The following is a 24,609-nucleotide window of genomic DNA, read 5'->3' as shown; positions in this document are numbered from 1 at the left end:
CCTGGCGCTACCACTTAGGGGAAGCTTGCACCCCTGCCAGCTGGTGAAGTCCATGGTGAGGAGCACAAAGTTTGCAAACAGGTGTACTCCATCCTTGCTGTGCCACTGACTAGCCCTGTGACCTTGGACATGCGTTCTCAGCTGCTCTGAGTCTCTGTTTTCCCTCTGTAAAAGGGGACAGTGCTAATATTTACTTACTCCTGGCTGTGTTATATAGTGTATATGTGTGCATGTACGTGTATTCTATAATATAGCATACCTGGCTTGATGGAAGTCATTGGGGTTATATTTGCTGGACACTCACTGTGTATTATAACAGCAGTAACTACAGGAAGTGGAGCCAGACTACCTGGGTTCCCATCCTGGCTCTGCTGCTGTGTGATCTTGAGCAAGTTACAGGACCTCTCTGGGCCTCTGATTCTTCCCCTGTACCATGGAGATCATCATACCACCTTTTGCGGGGGGCGGGGGGTGGTGGTGGTGGATTTGTATGAGGGTCAAGTGGGTTTAAATGTGAAGGGCTGGTTTCCTCCGTTCAACATTGTTCAGCTTTTTTTTTTTAATTTTTATTTATTTATGATAGTCACAGAGAGAGAGAGAGAGAGGCAGAGACATAGGCAGAGGGAGAAGCAGGCTCCGTGCACCGAGAGCCCGATGTGGGATTCGATCCTGGGTCTCCGGGATCGCGCCCTGGGCCAAAGGCAAGCGCTAAACCGCTGCGCCACCCAGGGATCCCCTATTGTTCAGCTTTTATGAGGCTCAAGAGCATGCCAAACTGATGTCTAGTGACAGAGCAGGTGACTGCTGCTAGAGAGATGGCACCAGGATCCTCTATGCAGTGTGGGGAATGTTCTAGGTCTTGATATGGGTAGGGTCACGTGAATGCGGACATATGTGGACAAATGATTCTGTAGATTCCTGTGCAATTAAGATGTGTGGTTTCTATTGTACTGTTCGCAGATTCTCATTTAAGAAAAAGTCTGAGGTGTTCTAGTGGCTCAAACTACAGAAACGTATTGTCTCCTAGTTCTGGAGGCTGGGAATCCACAGTCAAGGTGTCAGAAGGGTTGGTTCCTTGTGAGGGCCATGAGAGGGGAGGTTCTGTCCCAGACCTGTCTCCTTGGCTCCTGCGAAGCCTCCTTCTGCCGGTGGCTTTGCACCGGCTTCCCTCTGTACCTGTCTGTGTGCAATGTCTTCTTTTAGGAACACGGGTCATCCTGGGTTAGGGCCTACCCTACTGACTTCATTTTAACTTGTTTACCTCTATAAAGACCCTGTTTGCAGATAAGGTCACATTCTGAGGTGTGGGGGTTAAGACTTCAACATCCACATTTGGGGCAGGGCTGGTGGTGGTGGACGCAGTTCAACCCATCACTGTTCGTAGAAAGCACTCTCTGAGGACTGTTAACAGACGTCCACTCCGACATGAAGAAACTGAGGCTCAGAACAGCTTCTTGATATACCCTGTGACTCCTGGGTCCCCATGTGGGGGCTGCGATGTGAATCCAGGTCTGCTTGTCCCCAGAGTCTGTGCTCTCTGCCAGAGGATCAAATCCTGATTTGTCCCAGCCTCTTGTAATTACAAAGTACTTAGACAGAAAGTTTGTAAAGTCTGGTCTCTGGATCAGCAGCAGCAGCCGCTGCCTCCCTGGGAGCTTGTTAGGAATGCACATGTCGGGCACCTGGGTGGCCCAGTTGTTGAGCATCTGACTCTTGATTTCGGCTTGAGTCATGATCTCAGGGTCCTAGGATCGAGTCCCCAAGTTGGGCCCCCTGCTCAGTACAGAGTCTACTTGTCCCTCTCCCTCTCGCCCCCGCCCCCCGTTTGCTTGTTCTCTCCCTTTCCCTCAAATAAGTGAATAATAAAAACAAAATCTTTAAAAAAAGAAAAAAGAAAAGAAAAAAGAAAGAAGGAAGGAAGGAAACGCATGTTGTCAGGCTCTCTGCCCAGGACCTGCTGAATCAGGAACTCTGGGAGCAGAGCCCAGTGCCCTCCAGAGGATTCCTGTGCTCGTTCCAGTTTGAGAACCCCTGCTTTGTACCCTGAGGATCACCTGGAATCACTGAGTTGCCTAAGTGAATCAGATCAAAAGGCCACATCAGATCCCAGACGGAACCTAAAGCTTCAGCCCCAGGTGGCTTACAGCCCGTGGCTCTCTGGCCTTGAATGTCATCCTCTCTCTGATTTGGAAAACTTCAGGAACCAGCGTGCTGTTTGAGCAGTAGCAGAAAAGCTTTGGCTGATGGGGCTGGCTTTAGTGTTTGGGATTCCTTCAGAAGTGGTGTGCTCCAGACACTCAACCAGAACTTGCTGGAAGATTCCATGCCTCAAACTACAAATTAGCCATGGAGATGAAAAGACTCTAAGTCAGAGTCCCCAGCCCTGAGGAGTGCATGTTCCCTTTGGTGAGATAAACTTCAATCCAAGAGGCAGCAGTATCATCAAAAGCCCTTGGGAGCCACAGAGCCCTGGGCTGAAATCCTGGCTTTGCTTCTTGTGAGCTGGGTGACCCTGAGTAAGTCCCTTGACCTATTCGAGCCTCAGTTTCTCATCTGTATAATGGAGAGAATAGTACCTACCTTACAAAGTTATGAGCATTTGAATTTACACATTACAAGGTCTGGAAGCTAACAAAGTGTCATTGTTAGTGCTTGAAACCAACCCAGATCCCAAGATTTTATTTTATTTTTAAAAATTTTAATTCCAGTAGAGTTAACATACAGCGTTAGTTTCAGGTGTACAATACAGCCATTTGATAATTCTATACATTACTCTGCACTTACTGGTGGTAAGTGTACTCTTCAATCCTCATCACCTATTTCACGCCTCCCCCCTACCCTGGACCCCAAGATTTTAAAAGCCGAAAAATCAAGTTGTCCTCTCCCTATTGGCAGGGGCCCCATCTTCTTTGTGGGGTGGAGGGCACCATAGCACTTGGCATGTTACAGGTGTGTAATAAATGCTTGTTGAATGAAGAAATAAAATCATGTTGTGATTTTTAGGGGAGAATTTAGGGAGGTTTAGGGGAGAATATTGGGCTCCTGTGGATCAGAGCAGAGGTATTTTGAGGTGAGGAAGAAGAACCTTTCCCCAGAGATGATGCACGTGAAGTTCCTGCAGGAGAAGGTCTCACCATAGATAGATCCCTTGGTTTGGGTCAGGCCTGTGGGGCAAACCTTGGTTTGGCAGGTGGCTGGGGCTCAGTGAGTGTTGGATAAATCAATGAGTGAATTGTAGTTTGAATGGGAGGAGGGCAGGAAGTAGGAGCCAGAAGACATTTTAGGTGGTTTTTGTGTCTTCCAAAGGAGAAATTGAAGGCCCAGAGAGGATAATCCACTTGCCTGGAACACATAAGCATAGAAGGGGCTTGAAAAGTTGGGGAGAAGGAGGAGGATGGGGAGTGAGAGACCAGACTTGAATCTGAATCTTCACCTGGTGCCTGCACTGGGCTAGGAGCTTCAGTGCTGAGCCTCCTTCCATTTTCACAGCCACCCAGGACCAGTACACAATTGGCAGGGCCTCATGCAAAATGCAGATGCTTCCCTGTTGGATAATTGTTAAGAATTTCAAGAGGCAGCAGCAGAGCAATAAACCAAGTACAAGGTCCCAGGGGACCACACACCCAGGGAAAGCGCCCTGCAACCACTTGGTTTGCAGGCAAGGAAACCCCAGCTCAGACAGGCTGCATATTTCACCCAGGACACCCCACTTGTCCTCCGGTGTCCGGATTTGAACCCACGGACCTTAGTGGTCATCTAGTCCAGTCCTTCATTGTGCTAACCTGCCCCTGAGCCTGCCCCCCACCCCCTGCTGAGGCTGAACATCTGAGTGCCCTACTTGCTTCCCAGGACTCTGGGCAGGGAGGAGAGAAGCTTCCCTGCCCCCAGGGGCCCTATTGCTGCAGGTTGAGCACCCAGCCCGCCCCCTGCCTCCCTTTCCCTCTCAGGATGTAAGGAGACAGACCTCCCTCCTTCCTTCCCGGGGCAGATTTATTCCTGGGGGTGTGTGGGCAGATGCGTGTTTGTGTGGGGGATGTTTGTCTAAATTTAAAGACATCATGACAGCAACAGCCTATTAATGTTGAGACTGGGGAGTCTCTCCTTTAGAAGAATCACGAACAAGCTGACAGAGCAGGTGCCGCCCCGGTTCTAACTTCTGCCCCAGGCCCGCCCCTCCCAGCTCCAGCTCTGTGCCTGCCGGGCCCCCTGGCAGCAGGGGGTAATAATAGGCGATGGGGGGGGGGGTGTGACGGAGAGATCACTGGTTATGGTGAGCCCTTGGTGATGTATGCAAGTGTTGAATCACCTTATCATACACCCGAAAAAGTGGCCTGTTTGTGCCCATTTTATAGGTCTTGAGTTACGAATTGACAGCTGACGTAGGGTTTCAGGGAGTCCCTTACATTCCAGAACCCCAGTACCCTCAGCCAAGCTTTGGCTGCCTGTGTTGGTTCAAACAAAGTTAGCAATAGTTTTGATTGTGTTGAGACCCAGCAATGTGCCCAGCCCTGTGCTAATAAGCATTTTATGTGTGTTACTTGGGCAAACCTTGTATTTCTTTTATTTATTTGCTTTATACAGTAGGCTCCATGCTGGGTGGAGGGCCTGAACTCACAACCCCAAGACCAAGACCTGAGCTGAGATCAAGAGTCGGATGCTTGGATTGAGCCACCCAGGTGCCCCTTGAGCAAAACCTTTAAAACAACCCATGCAAGGGTGCCTGGGTGGTTCAGTCAGGTGTCCGACTCTTGGTTTCAGCTCTGGTCATGATCTCAGGGTTGTGAGATGGAGTCCTACATCCACCTCTACACTTAGCATGGAGTCTACTTCAGATTCTCTCTCCCTCTCCCTCCTGCTCACACACACTCTCTCTCTTTCTCTTTCTCTCAAAAAAAAAAAATCTTTAAAACAACCCATGCAGCAGGGACCACCATTCATCCTGTTTTATGGATGAGGAGCCTGCAGCTTGGGGAGATAAGAGGCTTGCTTATCTTTTCAGTGCTAGTGATGAAGCCAAGATCCCAGGTCAAGTCTCACTAACCCCAAAAGTCATGGGTTCTCCATATTTCTTTCTTCTTTCCTTTTTTTTTTTTTAAGATTTTATTTATTTATTTATTCATGAGAGACACACAGAGAGGCAGAGACACAGACAGAGGGAGAAGTGGGCTCCCTGTGGGGAACCTGATATGGGACTCAATCCCAGGACCTCAGGATCATGCCCTGAACCAAAGGCAGACGCTTAACCACTGAGTCACTCAGGTGCCCTTCCATCTCTTTCTTTAAAAAATTTTTTTTAAAGATTTGTATTTATTTATTCATGAGAGACACAGAGAGAGAGGGGCAGAGACACAGGCAGAGGGAGAAGCAGGCTCCCTGCGAGGAGCCTCGATGAGGGACTCGATCCAGATCCCGGGATCACACCCTGAGCCAAAGGCAGACACTCAACTGCTGAGCCACCCAGGCATCCCCTCCCATCTCTTTCTTTAGACCATAGCCAGTCAGAGGGAAAAAAGGAAAGACAGGCAAAAATGACCAAAAAAAAAAAAAAAATCACCTCTACACCTACCCTGCAAGAGGTAATGTCTTTATGTACATTGGTGAGTTTCCATCCAGCTGTTTTTCTCTGCCGAAGGGGACAGTCTTGCTCCAGGCAGCTGACCTTTGGCGTTCTGTAATTGCTGAGCAATTTAGAGATGCCTGGAAATATATAATTTATGTGCACATCTTTCATCCTGGTCACTGGAAGGCAGTGAGGCATGGCTGTCTCCCAGGGAGAATTTCAACCTTGACACGGGAGGAGATGGGATCTTAGGGGCTCAGAACAGAATTTCGTAATCTGAGAACCTGCCAACATTGAAGCTGACCCCAGTACCCCCATATAGAATGCTAGGTGTCAGGGATCCTGGCGTGGAACCATATAATCAATCTCACGACATGTGCTCGCTTCAGCAGCACATATACTAAAATCTCATGACAAACAATTTTGGGGTAAAATCCTAGAAGTAAGATCTAGAAACAGAGACTAAACTCTGTAAATCTGGAATCAGAGGGTTCAAGGGTGGTCTTCGGGTCCATATCTCTGTTCTTTTGGCAATTCCAGGAGGTAAGAAGCCATGCTTGGTCCAAATGAGAAGCTCTGGTTTCTGGCTTTAGGTGTGACCCTAAACATGTCTGGACTAATCATTACATGATGTCTGCTCTTTGTCATATGTGAGTCAGGATGAAGGTTTCCTGCCATGTGCTCTGAACGGGGGATGGAGAAACAGGTGGGTGCATATGTACATGTGCTGTGAGGGGAGGCGACAGGCATGGGGATGTATGAGGTCATGCATGCGTGCGTCTCTGGTGGTATGTATGCTCACACGCTACCTTCTGGATGGTGTCCAGATGGCGAACCAGGCAGCTGAGGTACTGGGCAGTTTCCAGCAGTGGTTACCCTCATGGAGGGGATGTCTCTGTGTTGGGTGCCAGCAGATCTCCTTGGGCCACTAAAGGCCATGGTGAAGATACCACAGGGGTCTGAGGACCCCCGTACCTTCTGTAAGCCCTCATTCCCAGCTGAGGAGCCTCAGGGGTGGCACCAGCTCGATGAGCAGACCCTCCGGAGAAAGGCCTTCTGGGCCTGGCGGGCTTCAGAATCAGCCCACTCGCCTGCAGCGGTTGAAGCACACTGCTGTAGCCAGAGGCAATGTCACGGGGACGTTGTGATTAAGGTTCTGGAGTCAGACAGGCCCAGGGTCGAGTCTTGCTCTGCCACTCACCAGCTCTGCCTTCTGGCCAGTTGACTGGCCTCCCCAACCTTGAGTGCTTCATCTGTAAAGTGAGGTTAAAGCCAACCTGCCGATAGAGCCGCTGGGGAGAATCAGTGACATGGTGTAAGCAGAAGGCCCCAGCACCTAGTAGGTGTGCAGTCAGCAGTTTATACATTGTCCTTTTTCCCTAGGGAGGGCGTCAAGGCTTTCCCCTGGGGTCCAAGAGGCCTGGGTAAGAGTCACCGGCTGACTCCACCTTCCCCTTTGGGTCAAAGTGGGGAAAGTGGCCTGGGGATTGTGAAGGGTCTTCCCTCCAGTTCTGTTGGGCTAAGAGCCCACTTCTTAGTTCTGCTCTAAGACTGGGGTGGGTGGGGTGCTCTGGAAGGGGAGAGAGCTTGAGCATGCACAGCTGGGCTGGGGGCTCAGAGACCCTTTCCTACAACAGACACAGACGCACACCTCCATATACATTTGCACATGCATACTAGACCTCCACACCTACACACACATACATACATACATACAAACATGCATACACCTACATACATACACACCCATGTCCCCTCACAGATACAGACATACAAACATACACGCACCTACACAGACATACACACGTACACATAGATACAGAGGTACAGTCAGACATCTATATAGATACACACATGTACATACACCAAGACATACACAGACACACATGCACACCTACATAGACACAAGCACACACATATTCTCACACACATACACACTAGCTTGGGCAGAAGGACTGGGCTGGAGGTTTGAGGGTGGGAGCGAGGGTTCTTGCTGGGGAAACCGCTGGTGAAAACCCTTCTGTGGTCCAGCTGCTAATAGGAGCTGTCACTGGTCCTAAATTAGATTTTAATCCGCCTTGGCCAGCGGGGGGCCAGCAAGTGTCGAAGGGGTAGGATTGACTTGTGGTGAGGACGAGTGGGGGGAGGTGGCGCGGAGGTGAGGGGGCTGGCAGGGAGAGAGGCATGAGCAGGAGGAGGAAAGTTGTAGGGCAGCGGGCTTGGTTTGGGAACTGGCGCCCCACTGGCCTGGCTGTGGAACCCCGGACAACCCTTGAACCTCTCTGAGCCTCAGGTTCCTCATCTGTCAACCCTCAGACTTGCTCTAACAGGCTTCAAAGGAGCTTTTTACTTCTACGATTCTATGGTAGCATAATAACAATAGTAATAATGATGGGAATAGCGGAAACTTACTGAACCCTTACTGGGGTCCAGGTCCACGGGAGGCGTTGCACACGGATGGGGTAGATTTCATCTGACTGTCCCTGGGCTTCAGTTTCCCCTTCTGTAAAAGGAGACTGTTTCCCCGAGGCCAATGATCTCCAGACTTCTTCCAGCTGTTTGTCACCTGTGCTAAGGAACTTGCTTAAAGACCAGAGGGGGGTCTTTGAGCTCTGAGGACTGACAACCCTATCTATGCCTTTCCCCCTGTGATCTCCACCCCCAGCCTCCATTGCTGATAAAGGGCCAGATAGGAAATAATTTAGGCTTTGGGGGTCACGTGCTGTCTGCTGCTGCTTATCCTCCTCCTCCTCCTCCTTCCCTTCTTTCTCCTTCTCCTTCTCCTTCTCCTCCTCCTTCTTCTTCATTTGTTTTTATTTAAGTTTGATTTGCCAACATACAGTATAACACCCAGTGCTCATCTCATCTTTGCAACCCTTTAAAAACAAAAGCCAGGGATGCCTGGGTGGCTCAGTGGTTGAGCATCTGCTTTTGGCTCTGGTCGTGATCCTGGGGTCCTGGGATCCAGTCCCACATTGGGCTCCCTGCAGGGAGCCTGCTTCTCCCTCTGCCTATGTCTCTGCCTCTTTCTCTGACTCTCATGAATAAATAAATAAAATCTTTTAAAAATATATATTTATGTGCCATTCTTAGCTCTAGGGCTGACAAAAGCCAAGAGACAGTTTGGCTGAGGTCACAGTTTGCTGACCCCTAATAGCGACAAATGTTCTCACTTCATCTAAGTGCTTGACGTCCCGTATGGTCAGGTCAAGACCAGAGCCTGCCCTTCTGGCCAGAGTTTTCCCCTGAGCCCCACCTAGAAAGAAATTCTAGAGCCACCACCGATCCAATGAAGGGCCAGGACCTCAGCCTGCCCTCAGCCCTGCCAGTCAACCAACATTTCTTGACACCAGCTCAGCCTTTGAGAGCCAGAGTCCTGGCCATTGTCTCCTGGGACAGGAGGGGCTCCTTGGAGGCCTCCTCCGCACCTCCTCACTGTACATGGTAGGAAACAGGTGTGCAGTTCTGACCTGGTGGAATGGGGTACACGCTCTCCCCAAGCGGTCCTCTGCACTCTGACCCTGCCCACCTGCTTTTGGGATGTGCTGCGGCTCTTTCCCACTTCCCACTCCACACTGTGTCCTCTCTGCCTGTGACATTCTCGCCCCAGATCTTCCCAGGGTCTCACCTTTCTCATTGATCGGGTTTCCACTCAAATGCCTTCTCAGTGGGTTCTCCTGCAACTGCTCTACCTGGAGTGGCTCTCCCCTGCTATTCTCCATCACTAGGGCTTTCAGATAATTTTAATGGACGTACAGCGAGAACAGCACTGTAGGTTAGGATCCAGAATGTACACGCATGCACACACACACACACACACACACACACACACACAGCAAAAGGTTCACAAAATAATACATCTCCTTTGCTGCACGTGAGGCAGTAACAGCTCACTGTTCCCTCCTCTCCCATCCTCTCCCCTCCCTCCCTTCCTCTCTCCTTCCTCTCTGTTCTCTGATACCCCCTGTAGGTCTGCCCCTGTGGGTAAACATTCTGCCCAGAACCACCAGAGCCATCCATTATCTCCCCCAGACAATTAGCAACCTATTAAGGAACTCTATGCAAATGCACACTAATTGACCCACGACAGAGCAGCTCCTGGAGAAGGATGACTCCAGATGGCTTAATGATAGGAATTTAGGGCCTTTCTTTAGAAGTCCCACTTGGGGAGGAAAGTGATCTGGGCTCTGAGGAGGGCTGCCAGCTGCCAGTCTGACAGGGGAGGCCAGGGGATGGAGTGAGCTGCACCTTTGGGTCCCTTTCATTGAACCATTGGACGAGGGGAGCGGTCCCTTCACCTCTTAACCCTCCTCCCTGCTCTATCCCTTCTTGCCGCTACTCTAGTGGGTCTCACCTTTTCAGGTGTAAGATTGCATTCCCTCTTTTTAATAGACTTTTTTAGAGATTTTATTTATTTATTTGACAGAGAGAGTGCACACAAGCAAGGGAAGTGGCAGGCAGAGGGAGGGGGAGAAACAGACCCTCCACTGAGCAGGGAGCCCAATGTAGGGCTCAATCCCTGGACTCTGAGATCATGACCTGAGCTGAAGGCAGATGTTTGCTTCACTAGCTGAGCCACCCAGGCACCCCAGATTTTTACTTTGTAAGGCAATTTTAGGTTTACAGCAAAATTGAGCAGAAAGTACAGGATGCCTCCTGCCCTACATCTGCACGGCCTCCCTCACCATCGACATCCCACACCCAGGGTAGAACATGTGTTACGATTGGTGGACCTACACCAGCATGGCCCTGTCACTTGGAGCCCATAGTTTACATCGGGGTTCGCTCATTGTGGTTGGTGTACCTTCTATGAGTTTGGACAAACCCATAATGACCTGCATCCACCATTGCAGTATTACACAGAATACTTCCCTGCCCTCAGAATCCTCTGTGCTCCCCTCCATTCTTCCTTTCCCCCAACCCTTGGCAACCACTGGTCTTTTTACTGTCTCTCTGGTTTTGCCTTTTCTAGAATGTCCTGTAGCTGGAATCATACAGAACGTAGCCTCTTCAGGTTGGCTTCTTCCACTTACTAAGATTCATTTAAGTAAGGTTCCTCCATGTCTTTTAATGGCTTGAGAGCTCATTTCTTTTTAGCACCGAGTAATATTCCATTGTCCAGATGGACTGCAGCTTATTTACCTGTTCACCCACTGAAGGACATCTCGGCTGACTCCACATTATTACAGTGATGAACAAAGCTGCTGTAAGCATCTGTATGTAGGTTTTTGTGTGGACCTCAGGGTTCAACTCCTTTGGATGGATGCAAAGGAGCACAATTTCTTACGATGGTAAGGTATGTTTAGTTTTGTATGGCTGCCCTTTGAACACTACCTCCAGCTAACTCTTATTGAGTCCCTGCTATATACCTAGCTCCATAGTAAGAAAAGTACCCACATTTTCTCATCCGGCGCTGTCTCCAGGCCTGGGAGGCTGGCACTTAGCCCTCCGTGAGTCAGGGACCCAAAGCTTTCTTGGCTCCTCTGTCTCAGTCTGTTTTCTTCTTCTTCTCTCTGCAGACTAACTTTAGCTCTTTCTTTGGCCATGTGATGACAGCTTCTAGTCCAAGTGACAGGCAGAGATTGTTCCCGTCTCAAATCCCAGCTCCACATTCTGGGGGAGAGGGGGCAAGAATTGATGGGTCAGTTTTATATCTGAGTCCACTTATGGTCACCTGCAATGCCAGTGGGCATGTTTTATGGTATAATCATGGCCGCTGGAGCCTGCCCCCATGAGCAGGGGGTTGGAAATCACTCACTAGACAGACTCACCCCCCAAAATGTGCCCTCCACACCTACCTTGGGTGGTCAAGATTGATCAAAACAACTCACCGAATCTTCATTTTTTTCTGTGAAGTCTGGGCAAATGGTGTTGATCATGAGAAGTGGGGAGATGCTTTGTTGAGTTGGCCAAAGTTGGGGCAGAGTATGACGACGTACTGAGAAATTGTTACGTAACGCTCAGTGGAATGCAGGATTTGGAGCCAGGCTGCTGGAGAGTGAACTCTGCTCCACCACTTCCTAGCCGTGTAATGTTACACAGATGCCTTAGCCTCTCTAAAACCTCAGTTTTCTCATCTGTAAAATGGGGCTGACCAATTAGACCTTTCTTTTAGGATGGTTAAAAGTGCCCGACACACAGTAGGTGCTCAGTAAATGTAAGTACATCCTATTATACGGTGCTATGTATTTTACACACATTAGCTCATACTTTTATACCCTTCCAGTGAGGCAGTGGAGATTGGCCATATTTTGGTAGGTGAGGAAACTGAGTCTCAAAGAGGCAGACTGCTTGCTGAAGATCACACAACCACCGTATGGCTGAAGCAGGTTCAAACCAGAAATGTCTGCCTCTCAATCGGTTCTCCCCTGCTCGTTTCTATTCACTGTGGCCCAGCAAGTTCTCCACAACAAGTGAAGATGGCCATAAAGTTTGCCCGCAGAGCAAGAGGCACTGGAGTCATTACCCAGGGAAACTAAATTTTAATATTTATTTTTAATGGGGACCATATGCTCCTTTTGATTTTTTTATTTAATTACATCATGGCAGATGGCTGGGTGTTAAAGGCCATTAAGCTAATGGCACTTTGCCTTCTCATTTATTTTCCTGAGTTTTGGGAAAGATGAATGATAATGGACGCGGATGGTGAGCTGTGGATGCTGGGTGATGGTGGGTGAGTCTCGTCCTAGGAACGGAAGGAAGGAAGTATGGGGGCTCTGAGACTCTTCTTGGTGCCTGTGTGAGCCTGGAGCAAGGTTTTGCCCGTGGCCACAGACACAAATGTGCAGAATCTTGGACACTATAATCCCACTTCTAGGACCCCCAAAGCAAGTCTGTATGTACCAAAGCACTCATTGCCCTTTGCACAGAGTGGCCAAAAACGGGGGAGCCAACCCAGCAGGTCCACTGTGGACACAGTGGCATCATTACACTGTGGACACCTATGAAGGAAGGATATATCCCAGGGGTGGGGGGGAAGTCCATGGACCATATAGGGGTGTGAAGTTCTTCCCCAGGGTTAGTTGGGTTAAGAGAATTCTATATTCCTAAAGACCATGAGTGGAAATCATGAGACTGGCAAATAATTTATAATGGTCTATTTGGGGCTATTTCATTACTTTTTACACTTGCCAAAAGAACTTTGATTAGACTGCCAGAGAATTGTTTGAGGGATGGTTTCCCGTGTCTCCAAGCTCAGAAAGGATCCTTCCATGAGGCTGAGATTCCACTGAGAGGGAATGGGTAAGGGGGAGTTAATTGTTCTGGTGCTCTACTTGGTGTGTGCCCGTGTATCACGACACGGAGGTTTAGACAGTTAGGCACTTGAATTCATGCTCCGTGTCTTGCAAGCTGTGTGCTTGGGCCAATCACTTCATCTCTGTGAGCCTTGGCTTACCCATCTATAAAATGGGTATAATCATAACTGTGTCTACAGCATCCTGACTCTTTTCCTTCCCTGAGTGGGGAAGGAAAGACAGGGAAGGGAAGAAGCCAACAGGGTGTGCTGTCAAGTCAGCTATCATGGAGGGAAACTGAGGCAGAGTCCCTCCAGGGAGAGTGAGGGAGTCTCTTTAACTCAGCCTGACAGTTACCCTATCACAGGGATGAGGGAACTGGGGCATTTACACCCCAGCTCCCATCATTGCTTCCAAATGGCATTTGGGAGTTAACTCTCTGGGTTGGGCACATACGAAATCTGTTAAAGATCTCTCAGATTGGTGGGACTCCCTGTCTTTCCTTCCCCACTCAGTGGTTGAGCGTCTGCCTTCGTCTCAGGTCGTGATACCTCGGTCCTGTGATCGAGTCCTGCATCAGTCTCCTCACAGGGAACCTGCTTCTCCCTCTGCCTGTGTCTGCCTATGTCTGTCTCTCTCATGAATATATAAGTAAGATCTTAAAGAAGAAAAGATCTCTGAGATTGGCAAAACTGCAAAAGGCTGACAACGTTAACTGTTGATGCCAGTTTGGAGCAACAGGAAGACCCGTACACCAACTGGGGGGGGGGGGGGGATTGTCAGTATAGCCTTTTGGAAAACCAATCAGCATTTCTTTGGGTTATCTTGAGATGCTCACACAGTAGGCTCTAGGAATTCCACTCCTGGGTATACGTACATCCTTCATTCTTGTAGTCGGGTATTAGGAGACCACAAGTTCCAGTGTTTGCAGCAGCTGGTGAGGGGAATTTATTCTACCCCAGCCATACATGTTAAGAATTGACAGAGAAGCTCTCTGCAGGAAAATAAGGTCCTTCTACCAGAAAAAAAAAAGGGCACTGGGCAGGCAAAACCACATACATTACCTACAAATTATTCTGATAAGCAGTAGTGGGTAGGTGACACTTGCCCACATGAACTCATTTGGTCCTCACACAAATCCTGTGAGAATAGTACTATGATTTCTCCCATTCTACAGATGGAGAAACTGAGGTACAAAGAGGTTAATAATCACCTCCAAGGTTCTCAAAGGGATTAAATGGCCCAATGGGGATATGATGCTCAGCACAGTGCCTGGCACAAAGTAAATGCTCAACAAATACTGGTGATTTCTGTCTGATGATATTCTTATCATTAGGCCAGTACTAAAATTTCATCTCTGGTCTGGGCTTCCGGTTTTCTGGAGAGCCCCGAGTGTGTCTCCTACCCAGAGTGCAAAGATATCAAAACTTCACAAACCTGATTTATTGGGAGCTCTCTCTTGGCTCCCATCCAAGCTCGGATGTCTCGGAGGGGTCAGCTGATTCCTGGGGCTGGTGCCCTCAAGTCAAGTTCTAAGGGCCAGAGAAAGGGGGGGGGCACCCCTGCCCAGACTCACGGGCTTCCAGCCAGACCTACCTGCCCCCACAATCTGGAAGGACAGCTCCATGGCCCCCCCAGGGGAGAGAGCCATGGGGCAGTCTGTACCTCCTATTTTCCCTGCCTGCAGGGCAGCTCTGCCCCGCCAGTCATTTTCTTGGCAGCTCAGCACCAGCGGTTCATTCGGTGCTAAAAATAGGCTGTGTTTAGACACTCTGAGGCTCCAGCTGGAAACACGAACTGCAGTAAGTAACCAAATGCTACCATTCTTGCAAAGGGGGCCTCTAGCCCTCACCCTTGTGGAGACTCACGCCAGCCCTGGGAGGGAGGCAGGCTAGGGATCAGTTCATCCGCCACATTCAGTGGGGAAACTGAGCTCAGAGGATTCTTATGCAGAATGGAGAGGGATGGAGCCTGAGAGCTCATCGTGAGCACCAACTCCAGCCCTGTGGGCTGCCACTTCCGACCCTCCCAAGATCCCAAGAAGAAGACTCTCTGGTTGGCCCATTTCATAGAAATCTGCAACTCACGGAGGGGAGGGCACCTGTCGGGGTCTCACACCAGTTAGTGACAGGTGAGAATGTTGCCGGGATTGTGGTTTCCAACACGTAATGGGCACACAGAGACGGAGAGGTGAAGGCCAGCATGTGCCCCCAGCTCAGGGATGTAGATGCGCCGTCTGTGGGCTGGGGAGAACCATCACCTGCCTCGGGGGTTGCTGGGAGGGAGGGGTTTGTGAGAATGTTCGCAAAGTCTTTGAGTGCAGTGTCCAGCATGTAGTAGGTGTTCAACAAATGGCACTTGGTTTTGTTGCCCCATTCCCTCTGAGGTTAGAATTTCTGTCTGGAGAGAGAGACAGAGGGAAAGAGACAGAGTAGTCTTCGAGGGTTCCCTTGGGGAGGTGGGGCTGCAGCTGAGTGGGGAACCCTGAACCCCAGGACCACCCAGAGCTGAGAAATGGAAGTCACCATCTCCACAGAGCCCTGAACATTGTCCTCTGAGGCTGTCACCCGTGTCCTGATGTCAGGGTTTCGGTTTAAGCCCCCAGGGGAGGTCAGAGCCCTGACTCTTTTTCAAGAATTTCTGGTACCTCTTGGGGACCTTCAGATGCTGGGGCTCACATGAGGAGAGAACAGACAGGGCCCCCCCACCTCTGTGGATCCCAGGTTCCCGGGGGGGCTCTCCCTCTGGGCCCCTCCCTCCCGGCCCTGGCAGGGGGCCATGCGTGGCTCAAGTCAGCCCTGCCCCCGGTTCCCTGGAGGAGCCCCTCCTCATCGCAGCCCCTTCCCGGGTGGGGCCCCTTCACTCCCCACATCACCCATGCCTTCGTCTCTTCCTGTTCCCTGCCAGCTTCTAATGAGCTCATTATCCTCTTAAAACCCATTTGGCACCCACTTAGAGAAAAGATGTGTTGAAATAGAAAAGAACGAGAAGGGAACAACAAAAAAGGACTAGACCCAGAAATATCCTCAGAGAGACAAAAAGCCACAGGGAACGTAACAGCCAGAATCTCTGCCGTCTCCACGGCAGCAAATGTGCTGCTGAGGCAAATGCCTTTGAAGGCTGCTCACATGTGCCCTTGAGAGGAGTGGGGTGGGGGAGGGGGGTGTGTGCTTTCCTGGAGCACCTACTGTGTGCCAGGCAGTGCCTTCCTACCTTTTAAAATACAGTCCTCCCAGAAGTCGTATCTTTTGGGAGGTGTCAAGATTCTTATGCCCACTCTCCAGGCGAGGCACTTTGGTGGGCAAGAACAGGTGTTGACCCAGTCACATACCTGGTGGGTGGAAGAGGTAGGATCTGAACCCAGATCTGTCCACCTCCGGAGCCCATGCTCTTGGCTGTCTGCTTCTGAAAGGGCTAGTGTCCTCCTGTCTCCATCCCCATGATGGCTGCTGGCTCTTTCTCAGCCTGGCCCAGCTGCAGAAACATCTGGCAGGTGTGTAATCTGCATGGAATACGATGGGTCACCACCCACTGCCTAGCAGTTTTCAAAGCTGATAAGAAATTGAGCTTTCTAAAGTGTCGGTGTGACCATGAAACTTAAGTGGATCCACACGCATACAGTAAGAACATAGTCCAGACTCCCGAGCTTGGTGTTCAAGGCTCCTCACAGCTGTGTGGCCCTGGATAGATTAGCTAATCTCTCTGAGCCTCATTTCTATCTTCTGTAAAGTGGCTATAGATCTCCCTCATATAATTGTTTTAAGGATTAAGTCAGAATACGTTACGTGTTCAGAGAAGTGTCTGGCACATAATAAGTGCTCAGGAAACATTAGCTATTAATATTAATTGCTGCTCTGTGTCTACTACAGGATTTGTCACTATCTAGTATAGTGATTCAGTATGGTGGTTGATTAAATTGCTGTCTCCCTCAGTAGACTGAATTCCCTGGAAGTAGGACCTTGGATTCTTTATTCCCGCATCCCAAGCACACACAGTAGGCAAGCAACACACAGTTTTGAATGCATGGAAGAACAGGTAGAGGGATGGGTGAGGGGAGAGCTGTATGGATGAATGGGCGGGTGTAGTTCAGATGGATGGAGAGGTGAATGGATGGGTTAATGAACAGATGAATGGTGGGTGGTTGGATGGATGGGTAGGTGGATTGATGGATAGATGGATTAAGGAATGGACGATGGATGGATGGATAGATTGTGACTTAATGGATAGATGAGTAGGAGAACTGATGGATGGATGAAGGAATGGACAATGGATGGATAGATTGTGGCTTAATGGATAGATGAGTAGGTGGATTGATGGATGGATTAAAGGATGATGGATGGATATATTGTGACTTAATGGATGGATGAGTAAGAGGACTGATGGATGGATTAAAGGATGATGGATAGATAGATGGCTTGATGGATGAACAGGTGGTTTGATTCCACAAAAGCATGGATATGGGGCTTTTGGATCTGTTTCAAGTGCCTAGAACAATAACTGGTGCATAGTAGGAGCTTAGTACTTCGTCCCGGAATGAACAGAATGGCATATGGAGGACTGATGAATTCTACCTTGAACCACAGTTAAAACTCCCATGCTGCTCTGGTTGGGAGGGGCTGTTACCATTCAGGACCTCCAAAGCCTGCCAGGTAATCCTGTGCCAAGATTGTCACAAGGCCCCCTGCTGGTGATAATATGAAATCACATTGGCCTGAAGGTGTATTCTGTTTCCTAATTTACATTCTGTTTTCATCCTGGCTAATGATCCTTAATGTTTACTCATAAAGCAGTGCCCTTGGGCCTCTGAGCCCATCGCCTTTACCTGAGGGCACCTTGTTACACCTGTAGGTTTTCCCTTCTACCAGAAAGTCTGGTTTGAGAGGTTCAGATCTCCATATGTTACCAGGCTCTCAGGTGATTTTTTTTTTTTTTTCCTCAGGTGATTTTGAATCAGATGCTCCTTGGACCACACTCTGAGGGGCCCCCTGTTAAAGAGTGAGCCACTGGGTGACTGGGAGACAGTGGAGATGGGCTGCTGCTTCAGGGCCTCTCTCTGAATCTCCAGGCGATACCCAGTCCATGTGGGACAAAAGCTGAGTCACAAAGGCAGTGGTTGAGAACTGTGGTTTTTGGATTTGGACTGTCCTGGGTTGAAATCCCAACTCCACCACTCACTATGGCTATGTGTCCTTAATTTCCTAATCTATGAAGTGGGGAAATTGTTACCTCCCATGGGAACACTGGGAAGAATGAATGGGTGACACATGTAGAGGGCTTGGCACAAAGCTGGACATACTGTAGATGCTGAGTAAATGCAGAGGGAATGACCATGTTGCTAAATAATCCTGATTTCTTTTCCTTTTCTTCCTTGGATAGAAGAGAGAGGCTACAAATTTGATCTCCCCCCTTTAGAATATGAGCCCTGTGCAGGGAGAGAACTTGATGTCTCTGGTTCACGGCTTTATCTCCAGAACTTAGCACAGCACCTGCTACATAGTAGGTACTTGCTATGTATTTGCTGTGGGGGAGAAAATGAATTTGATCTGGTTTAGAATCAGCAGGATCCAGCAGGCAACTCTAGGAAGTACTTTTTGGACTTAAAATAATTCGCGAATTAGTGTATATTTGACACATACGTAGGAAGTGCGGGGCATAAGAACTTGTGTTTGTCCAAGATAAAGCTTGTCTCCAAACATGGGCCCAGTAGGAGTCAAGGCCCCAAATTCCCAGTTTGGTTTAAAGAAAAAGGTGGTATGCTGGAAGACCTGGCATTGCTGGATGCTTCAGCATTGGTTGCCTCCCTTCTCTTGGGCCTCTGCTTCCCCCTTGGGAAGGTTCAGAAACCCTTTGAGCTCTGGCCTCTGTGAGGGGGCTTCTTAAGCCTGTGTCTGTGCTGTTTTGCAGGTGGCAGCCTTGAGGCTTAGAGCTTGAGCTGATGGAAGGTGACCAGCTTCTGTTTTCATGAGGTGGACACTGAGCTTGGCCCCCAGCTTCAGAAGGAGCCAGAAAACTGCTTTGGGTGAACTCATCCAGCCCTCACGGTCCCGAGGAGCTGAGAAAAAAGGCGAGAAGTGAGCTGCAGTCCTGGTGGCCGACCAAGTTCTCCTATGATTGCTGTGGTCAGAATTCTTCAGGAACTCCCTGATACAAAGAACAAGATGTAGGAAAATAAGACCAACTCCTGGGCGTTGGGCCCCTTTTGTGGCCCAGAGAATCTCACCTTGACCGGAGGGCTTCATTCACTTGGCCTCAACCAAGTGCTAGACTTGGCCTCCTCTTCTGGTTTTGGGACGTCACCTTCACAGAGGGAAGAAGACTGCAGACCCCCAGGGGTTCCATCTCTAAGGGAAGCTTGGGAAACGCAGCCCCCTCGCTCCCCTTGTGGAACACTCCCCTCCCACTCCACCCCAACCCCGCCAGCTGAGCCCCAGCGAGCCAGTCCGGAATGATCCTGCTATGGCCAAGCTCTGGCTCAGATTCCAGCGGTACTTCCGCAGAAAGCCCGTGCGATTCTTTACCTTCCTGGTGCTCTACCTGACGGCCGGGAGCCTGGTCTTCCTGCACTCGGGCTTTGTGGGCCAGCCTGCCGTCTCCCAGGGCCAGGCCAGCCCCGCCGTGGGGGTGCCGGCCGAGGGCGCCGAGCTGCCCTTCTTGGGTGACCTGCATCTGGGCAGAGGCTTCCGGGACACGGGTGACGCCTCAAGCATCGCCCGCAGGTACGGACCCTGGTTCAAGGGCAAGGACGGGAGTGAGAGGGCCAAGCTGGGCGACTACGGTGGAGCCTGGAGCCGAGCCCTCAAGGGGAGGATCGTCCGGGAGAAGGAGGAGGAGCGAGGTAAGAGTAGTAGGCAGGGACGGTGGCCAAGGAGAGTGGGGGGCTGAGAAAAATACAGTAACAACTCCCAGGTCTCAGTGTTTAACAGGAACCAGCTGCCATACAGCTAGAGCTACCAGCATGCCAGGGGGTTCACTGTCACCCCCATTGCAGAGGAGAAATTCAAAGCTCAGATTAAGTAACTTACCCAAGGTCATGAAGCTTGTAAACAGCCAAGCATGGATTTGAACCCTACCTCTGTCAAGATTTCAAAGCCTGACACTTCCTCGCAGCCTTTTTAGTCTCGTTAGATAAATACACATGAGGATGAAAGCAGCACCTTCTGAGCACTTACTATGTGCCAGGCACTTTTTTAAGCACTCTGTGTGCATTGAATTGTTACTACAATTCCGTGTGGAAGGTGCTGTGGTACCCATTTTAGGGATGAGGAAACCGAGGTACCAGGATCCCAAGGCTGCATAACTAGTAAGGGGCAGAGCTTGTGTTCTACTATGCCGCCTGTCGGTCCGGCTTGCTGGATGGCTTAGGGGATGGCACTTGGAGGGTGTCACTGCCATGGTCATATTTCCGTGCATTTTCTTACCCTTTCAGTCACAAAGCTCTTTGTGAGTGTGGTAACTTGTCTGATTTCCACTGTGCCCCATGGACTTGAGCAAGGAGTGTGATCCTATGCCCAGGTCACACCTCTGGAGACTGAGGCTTGGTGAAGGGAGACCCTTGCCCCCTGATGGTCTCCCAGAGTCTGCTGAGGTCTGCCCATTGTCTGCCAGCATGTGAGGGAGGAGCCCACAACCCTGCAGTTCTTGAGATGAACACAAATGCATGTTTTGGGAATCCAGGCCAGATGGTTTGGGAAAATCCACCACGAATCAGGACAAGAGGAAAACCTCCCCAGCCTCTGTGTTCCCTGCCACATGTCACATTTCCGTGGTGATTCAACTCCTAGAAAACCCCTTCTCTTGCCTTGGAGGGAAGCAGGATTGGTGGCAGGGACTCACTCCAGGGGAGCACATTCCCCTGCTTCGGTCCCACCCTATACCTGGCTCCGAGGCCATCCAGGAGATCCCACCTTCCCACCCTCGGGGATTTCCTAGAATCTGCCTCTTCAAGACCCCAGCATTCACAGGGAGGTGGAGGAGAAGGTGGGGGTGGTGCCAGAAGAGACTGGGGAACTTGGATTCATAGTCCAGTTCCATCCCTGCCAGCTGTGTGGCTAGGCAAATGGCTTTACCTTCCCATGCTTTTGTCATGGTTTTTTTTTTTTATTTTTTATGTTTTATTTGTGTGGGGGGCGGGGGCAGAGACACAGGCAGGGGGAGAAGCAGGCTCCCTGTGAAGAGCCTGATGCAGGACTTAATCCCAGGGCCCCCAGGATCATGACCTGAGCTGAAGGTAGATGCTCAACCACTGAGTCACCCAGGTGCCTGTAGTTTTGTCATTTGTAAACTAGGGGCAGCGGCCCCTCCTGTCTGGGGCTTTTCCTGAAAGCTCACTGAGACAGTGGTTATAAAAGCACTTGGCACATACTAGGTTCTTAAAGGTGATCAGGAAATTCCTGTGGATCTACCTGCAGAAGGGACCCCACTTTGTAGGCATGGATGAGGTGTGAGGTGCTGCATTGACGGAGAAGTCATGAAGTGGCTTCTCTTTCCTTCTCCACACACCTGACTTTCCCCCACCACTCTCAACTCCTTTCAGTAATTTGCAAGCTCCAAAGTTTGTTAGAAGCCCACATCTTAGGATACACTGTAATCCCACTTAGGATAGATTCCAGAGTCTCCTACCGTGGTCACCTCTTCAACCTTATCTTGGAACACTCTCCACTGCCCCTCACCACCCCACCCTGCCCCACTGTCCTTCCTCTTCTTCGCTGAATGCACCAAGCCTGTTCCTAATGCAGGGTCTTTGGCCAGTTCTTTTTGTGTGGGATGCTCTTCCTCTGTATCTTTCCATGGAGCCCTTCTTCCCTTCCTTTAGATCCCCAGTCTAACTTTGCCTTTCCATAGAGGCCTTCCTAAGTAAAATGGCCCCACTTTGTATCTGGTCACAACCATATCCCCTGGTTTTATTTTTGTGACAGCACTTACCACCATCCAGAAGCATCCTGTTGATATGTTTGCTTCCTTGTTTGTAGTCTGCCTCCCCTACTTTAGTCCACTACCACCTCCATGGGGGCAGAGCCCTATTCCCCACCCCCACCCCAGGCTGTTTGTTCAGTACCTGGGACAGCACTCGACACTGACATGGTGATCATACTTCTTGAATGAATGGAAGATTGGATGGACCCATGAATGAATGAGCATCCCTCAGTCTGGAGTGCCTCCAAAGGTCAACTCCACTCTTTCTCCAGCTCTCATCTTTGCTCACTTCCAGGAAATTGTTCCTGATCTCCCACCAGGCTTGATCAAATGATCCTCCTTCCTCTCTGGTCCTTGTCAGGGTCCTTAGGTGAATCTAATTACCTGTGCTTGTCAAGGTTCTGAATAGAATATGAATTCCTTCTGGTGTAGTTGATTCAAACAACACTCACAACACCTCCCAGTTGTTGTGAGAATGAGCTCTCACTGCCACCACTACTAGCAATTACTACCATTTCTTAAATACCAGCGCCACACCAGCCCCTGTCCTGTTTGTTTTTGATGTATTAAAGATTTTAAAATTTTTTTATTATTTGAGAGAGAGAACATGAGCAGAGGGGGAGGGGGAGCGAGAGAGGGAGAAGCAGACTCTCTGTGGAGCAGGGAGCCTGACACAGGGCTCAATCCCAGGACCCTGAGATCATGACCTGAGCCAAAGATAGATGCTTAACCAACTGAGCCACCCAGGTGCCCTGTTTTTCACATATTATTTGAGTGAAATGATATACGTAAAATGCTAATCACATCTCCTGGTTCATGATAATAGGTCACTTAATAGTTGTTGTTCCTCTCAGTAGTAGTAATAATAGCTACTGTCTATTGAGTGATCATTGTGGGCTAGACCATGTTGTAAATTGCCTTATTTAATTTCACCAATTTAATTTCAGCAATTCAGAATGTTAGAGACATTCTGATGTCTCTAACAGAATGTTATTCTGTTTCACAAATGGGGAAAATTTTAAACTCAGAAACCCAGGTTACACGGGGAAGTGAGAAACTAAGATTTGAAACAAGGTTCATTGAATTCCAAAGCTGGCGAGCCTTTTCCTATACCACACTAACCCCTGTGCCCCCTGGAAATCGTATATATTTTACAAAATGTAAAGAGAGAAGGAAGAGAAAATAAGAAAGAAGCCTGGAGCCTAGAGCTCACAGCAGGCAGCCTTTGGAATCAGGCAGCGTTATTAAGAAAACACAAATCTGGCCTGTCCTTGATTAACTTATTCGGAGTTCAGCGAGGAAAGACAACGTATTAGATTAACGCTAATAAAAACAAGACGCTTCTCTGACCTGACGCTGAACACATTTGGTTTTTCTCTGAAGCTGGCAAGGGCTCTGCTTGATGCAGTGATGCGGGACTTGAGCTGTAAAGGATTCAGAACCCATCACGGGGTGGGAGGGGAGGGAGGCCCTGCTCCCTGGCTGGCCTGGGGCTGGGTGAGAAGAAGTCTGACTTCGCGAGTAGAGCTGGCGCCTACAGTATGCCATGCACCTTGCCGGGTCCTTTACGTAACTGCCCCCCCCCTCCGCCCCCCGAGAGAGCCTGAGCAGCCAAATTAGGGCCCAGCTTCCAGTTCTGCAGCTTGCTGACTGCAGCTTTGGGCAGGTCACTTCACCTCTCTGAGCCTCTGTTTTTCTTTTGGGGATGAGAAGTGCATAACAGTAGACGGCTATCAGATGATTCTAAAAGATAAATTGATTGTGTGCTAAGTGCTGGGCACTCTTCCAAGCACTTTGTACCTATTACATCACATAATCTTCACAGCAACCCAGTGAGGTGGACACTGTTACTAACTTCATCTTAGGGGGGAGGAAACTAAGGCGCAGAGAGGTTGAGTAATTTGCCCAAGGTTGTCCAGTAGGAAAAGGGAGTAAACTAGCAATTTGAACCTTGCTGGTCTGAGTCTTAACACCTGAACCTTAACCATCATAGCAGCTCACTTCTCGGTGTACAGGAAGTGCTCAGCACAGAGGCTGGCATTCAGTAAGCACTTAATGTATGCCAGTTATTACTATCAATACTGTAATTCTGCAGAAGAAAACAGAGAAGCAGATGTGACTTGCCTCAGGTGACACAGCTAGCCATGTGCAGAGCCCATACAGAAGCCAAATCCAATTTGATTTTGAAGCCCGGGCATGGGGAGAATTGGTCTGCACTTCTGGGAGGAATAGCAGAGCACCCATTCCTCGTCTTCTTCAGCTGAAGATACAATCTCTGCAGCCTGTCGAGGGTCTAGTCTACATCAGAAACTGCATCAGAACCCTCAGCTTTATACCAGGCAGCAATTGAAGCCCCATCGCAGATAAAAAAAACAGAAGCTCAGAAAGGTTAAGTGACTTACTCAGTGTCACACAGCTGCTAAGAGGCAGAGGTGACTCCCAATCCAAGTCTGTCTATAGCTCTTATTCTTAACTGCTGAGCTATACATTCCCATCTCCCTCCCTCCCTCCCTCCCCCATCCACCCCTCCACCCATCCATCCCTCCATCCCGTATTTATCACATACCTAACTCAAGTAAAATGATACATTTGTATGTTTAAAAAATAGCTTTGTTCTGACTCTCAAAATCACACGTGGTCATTGTAGAAAAATCAAAATGCACAGAGAGATGAAAATAAAAATGGCCCAGAGCTTCATCTACCTGCAGCCACAGCCAACACTTGGTGTTGTATCCTACCGTCTCTTTCCTTCATGTTCGAATTTCCCAGGCACATGTTGTATTTATATAGCATTGTATCTTGCTTTTCCCCGTGCTAGCACCTTTTCCTGGTGTTAAAAATCCTTCTACATTGCACCTCAATTATTTCTAATTTGAAAAAGTAGTGGACAGTACCTGGAGA

The 24,609-nt window shown here is 49.4% G+C and overlaps 1 protein-coding gene across 7 annotated transcripts in view; it reads left to right on the top strand.

Moving 5' to 3' along the window:
- Positions 1–24,609, top strand: part of WSCD2 (WSC domain containing 2) — a 119,378-nt gene that overhangs the window by 45,580 nt on the left and 49,189 nt on the right. For 6 of the 7 annotated variants that reach the window (XM_077876076.1, XM_077876079.1, XM_077876073.1 and 3 more), the window contains exon 2: positions 18,700–19,630. In XM_077876076.1, the coding sequence (XP_077732202.1) occupies positions 19,252–19,630 (379 nt within the window). In that variant the 5' untranslated portion in view covers positions 18,700–19,251. Of the gene's footprint in view, positions 1–17,728; positions 17,861–18,699; positions 19,631–24,609 lie in introns of those variants that run through there. The other variant, XM_077876075.1, reaches the window with a different exon arrangement.

This window comes from Canis aureus, chromosome 27, assembly GCF_053574225.1.
Source record: "Canis aureus isolate CA01 chromosome 27, VMU_Caureus_v.1.0, whole genome shotgun sequence".
Taxonomy (NCBI): Eukaryota; Metazoa; Chordata; class Mammalia; order Carnivora; family Canidae; genus Canis; species Canis aureus.
The sequence above is the reverse complement of the archived record's forward strand: the minus strand, read 5'-3'. Positions and strand labels throughout refer to the sequence as shown.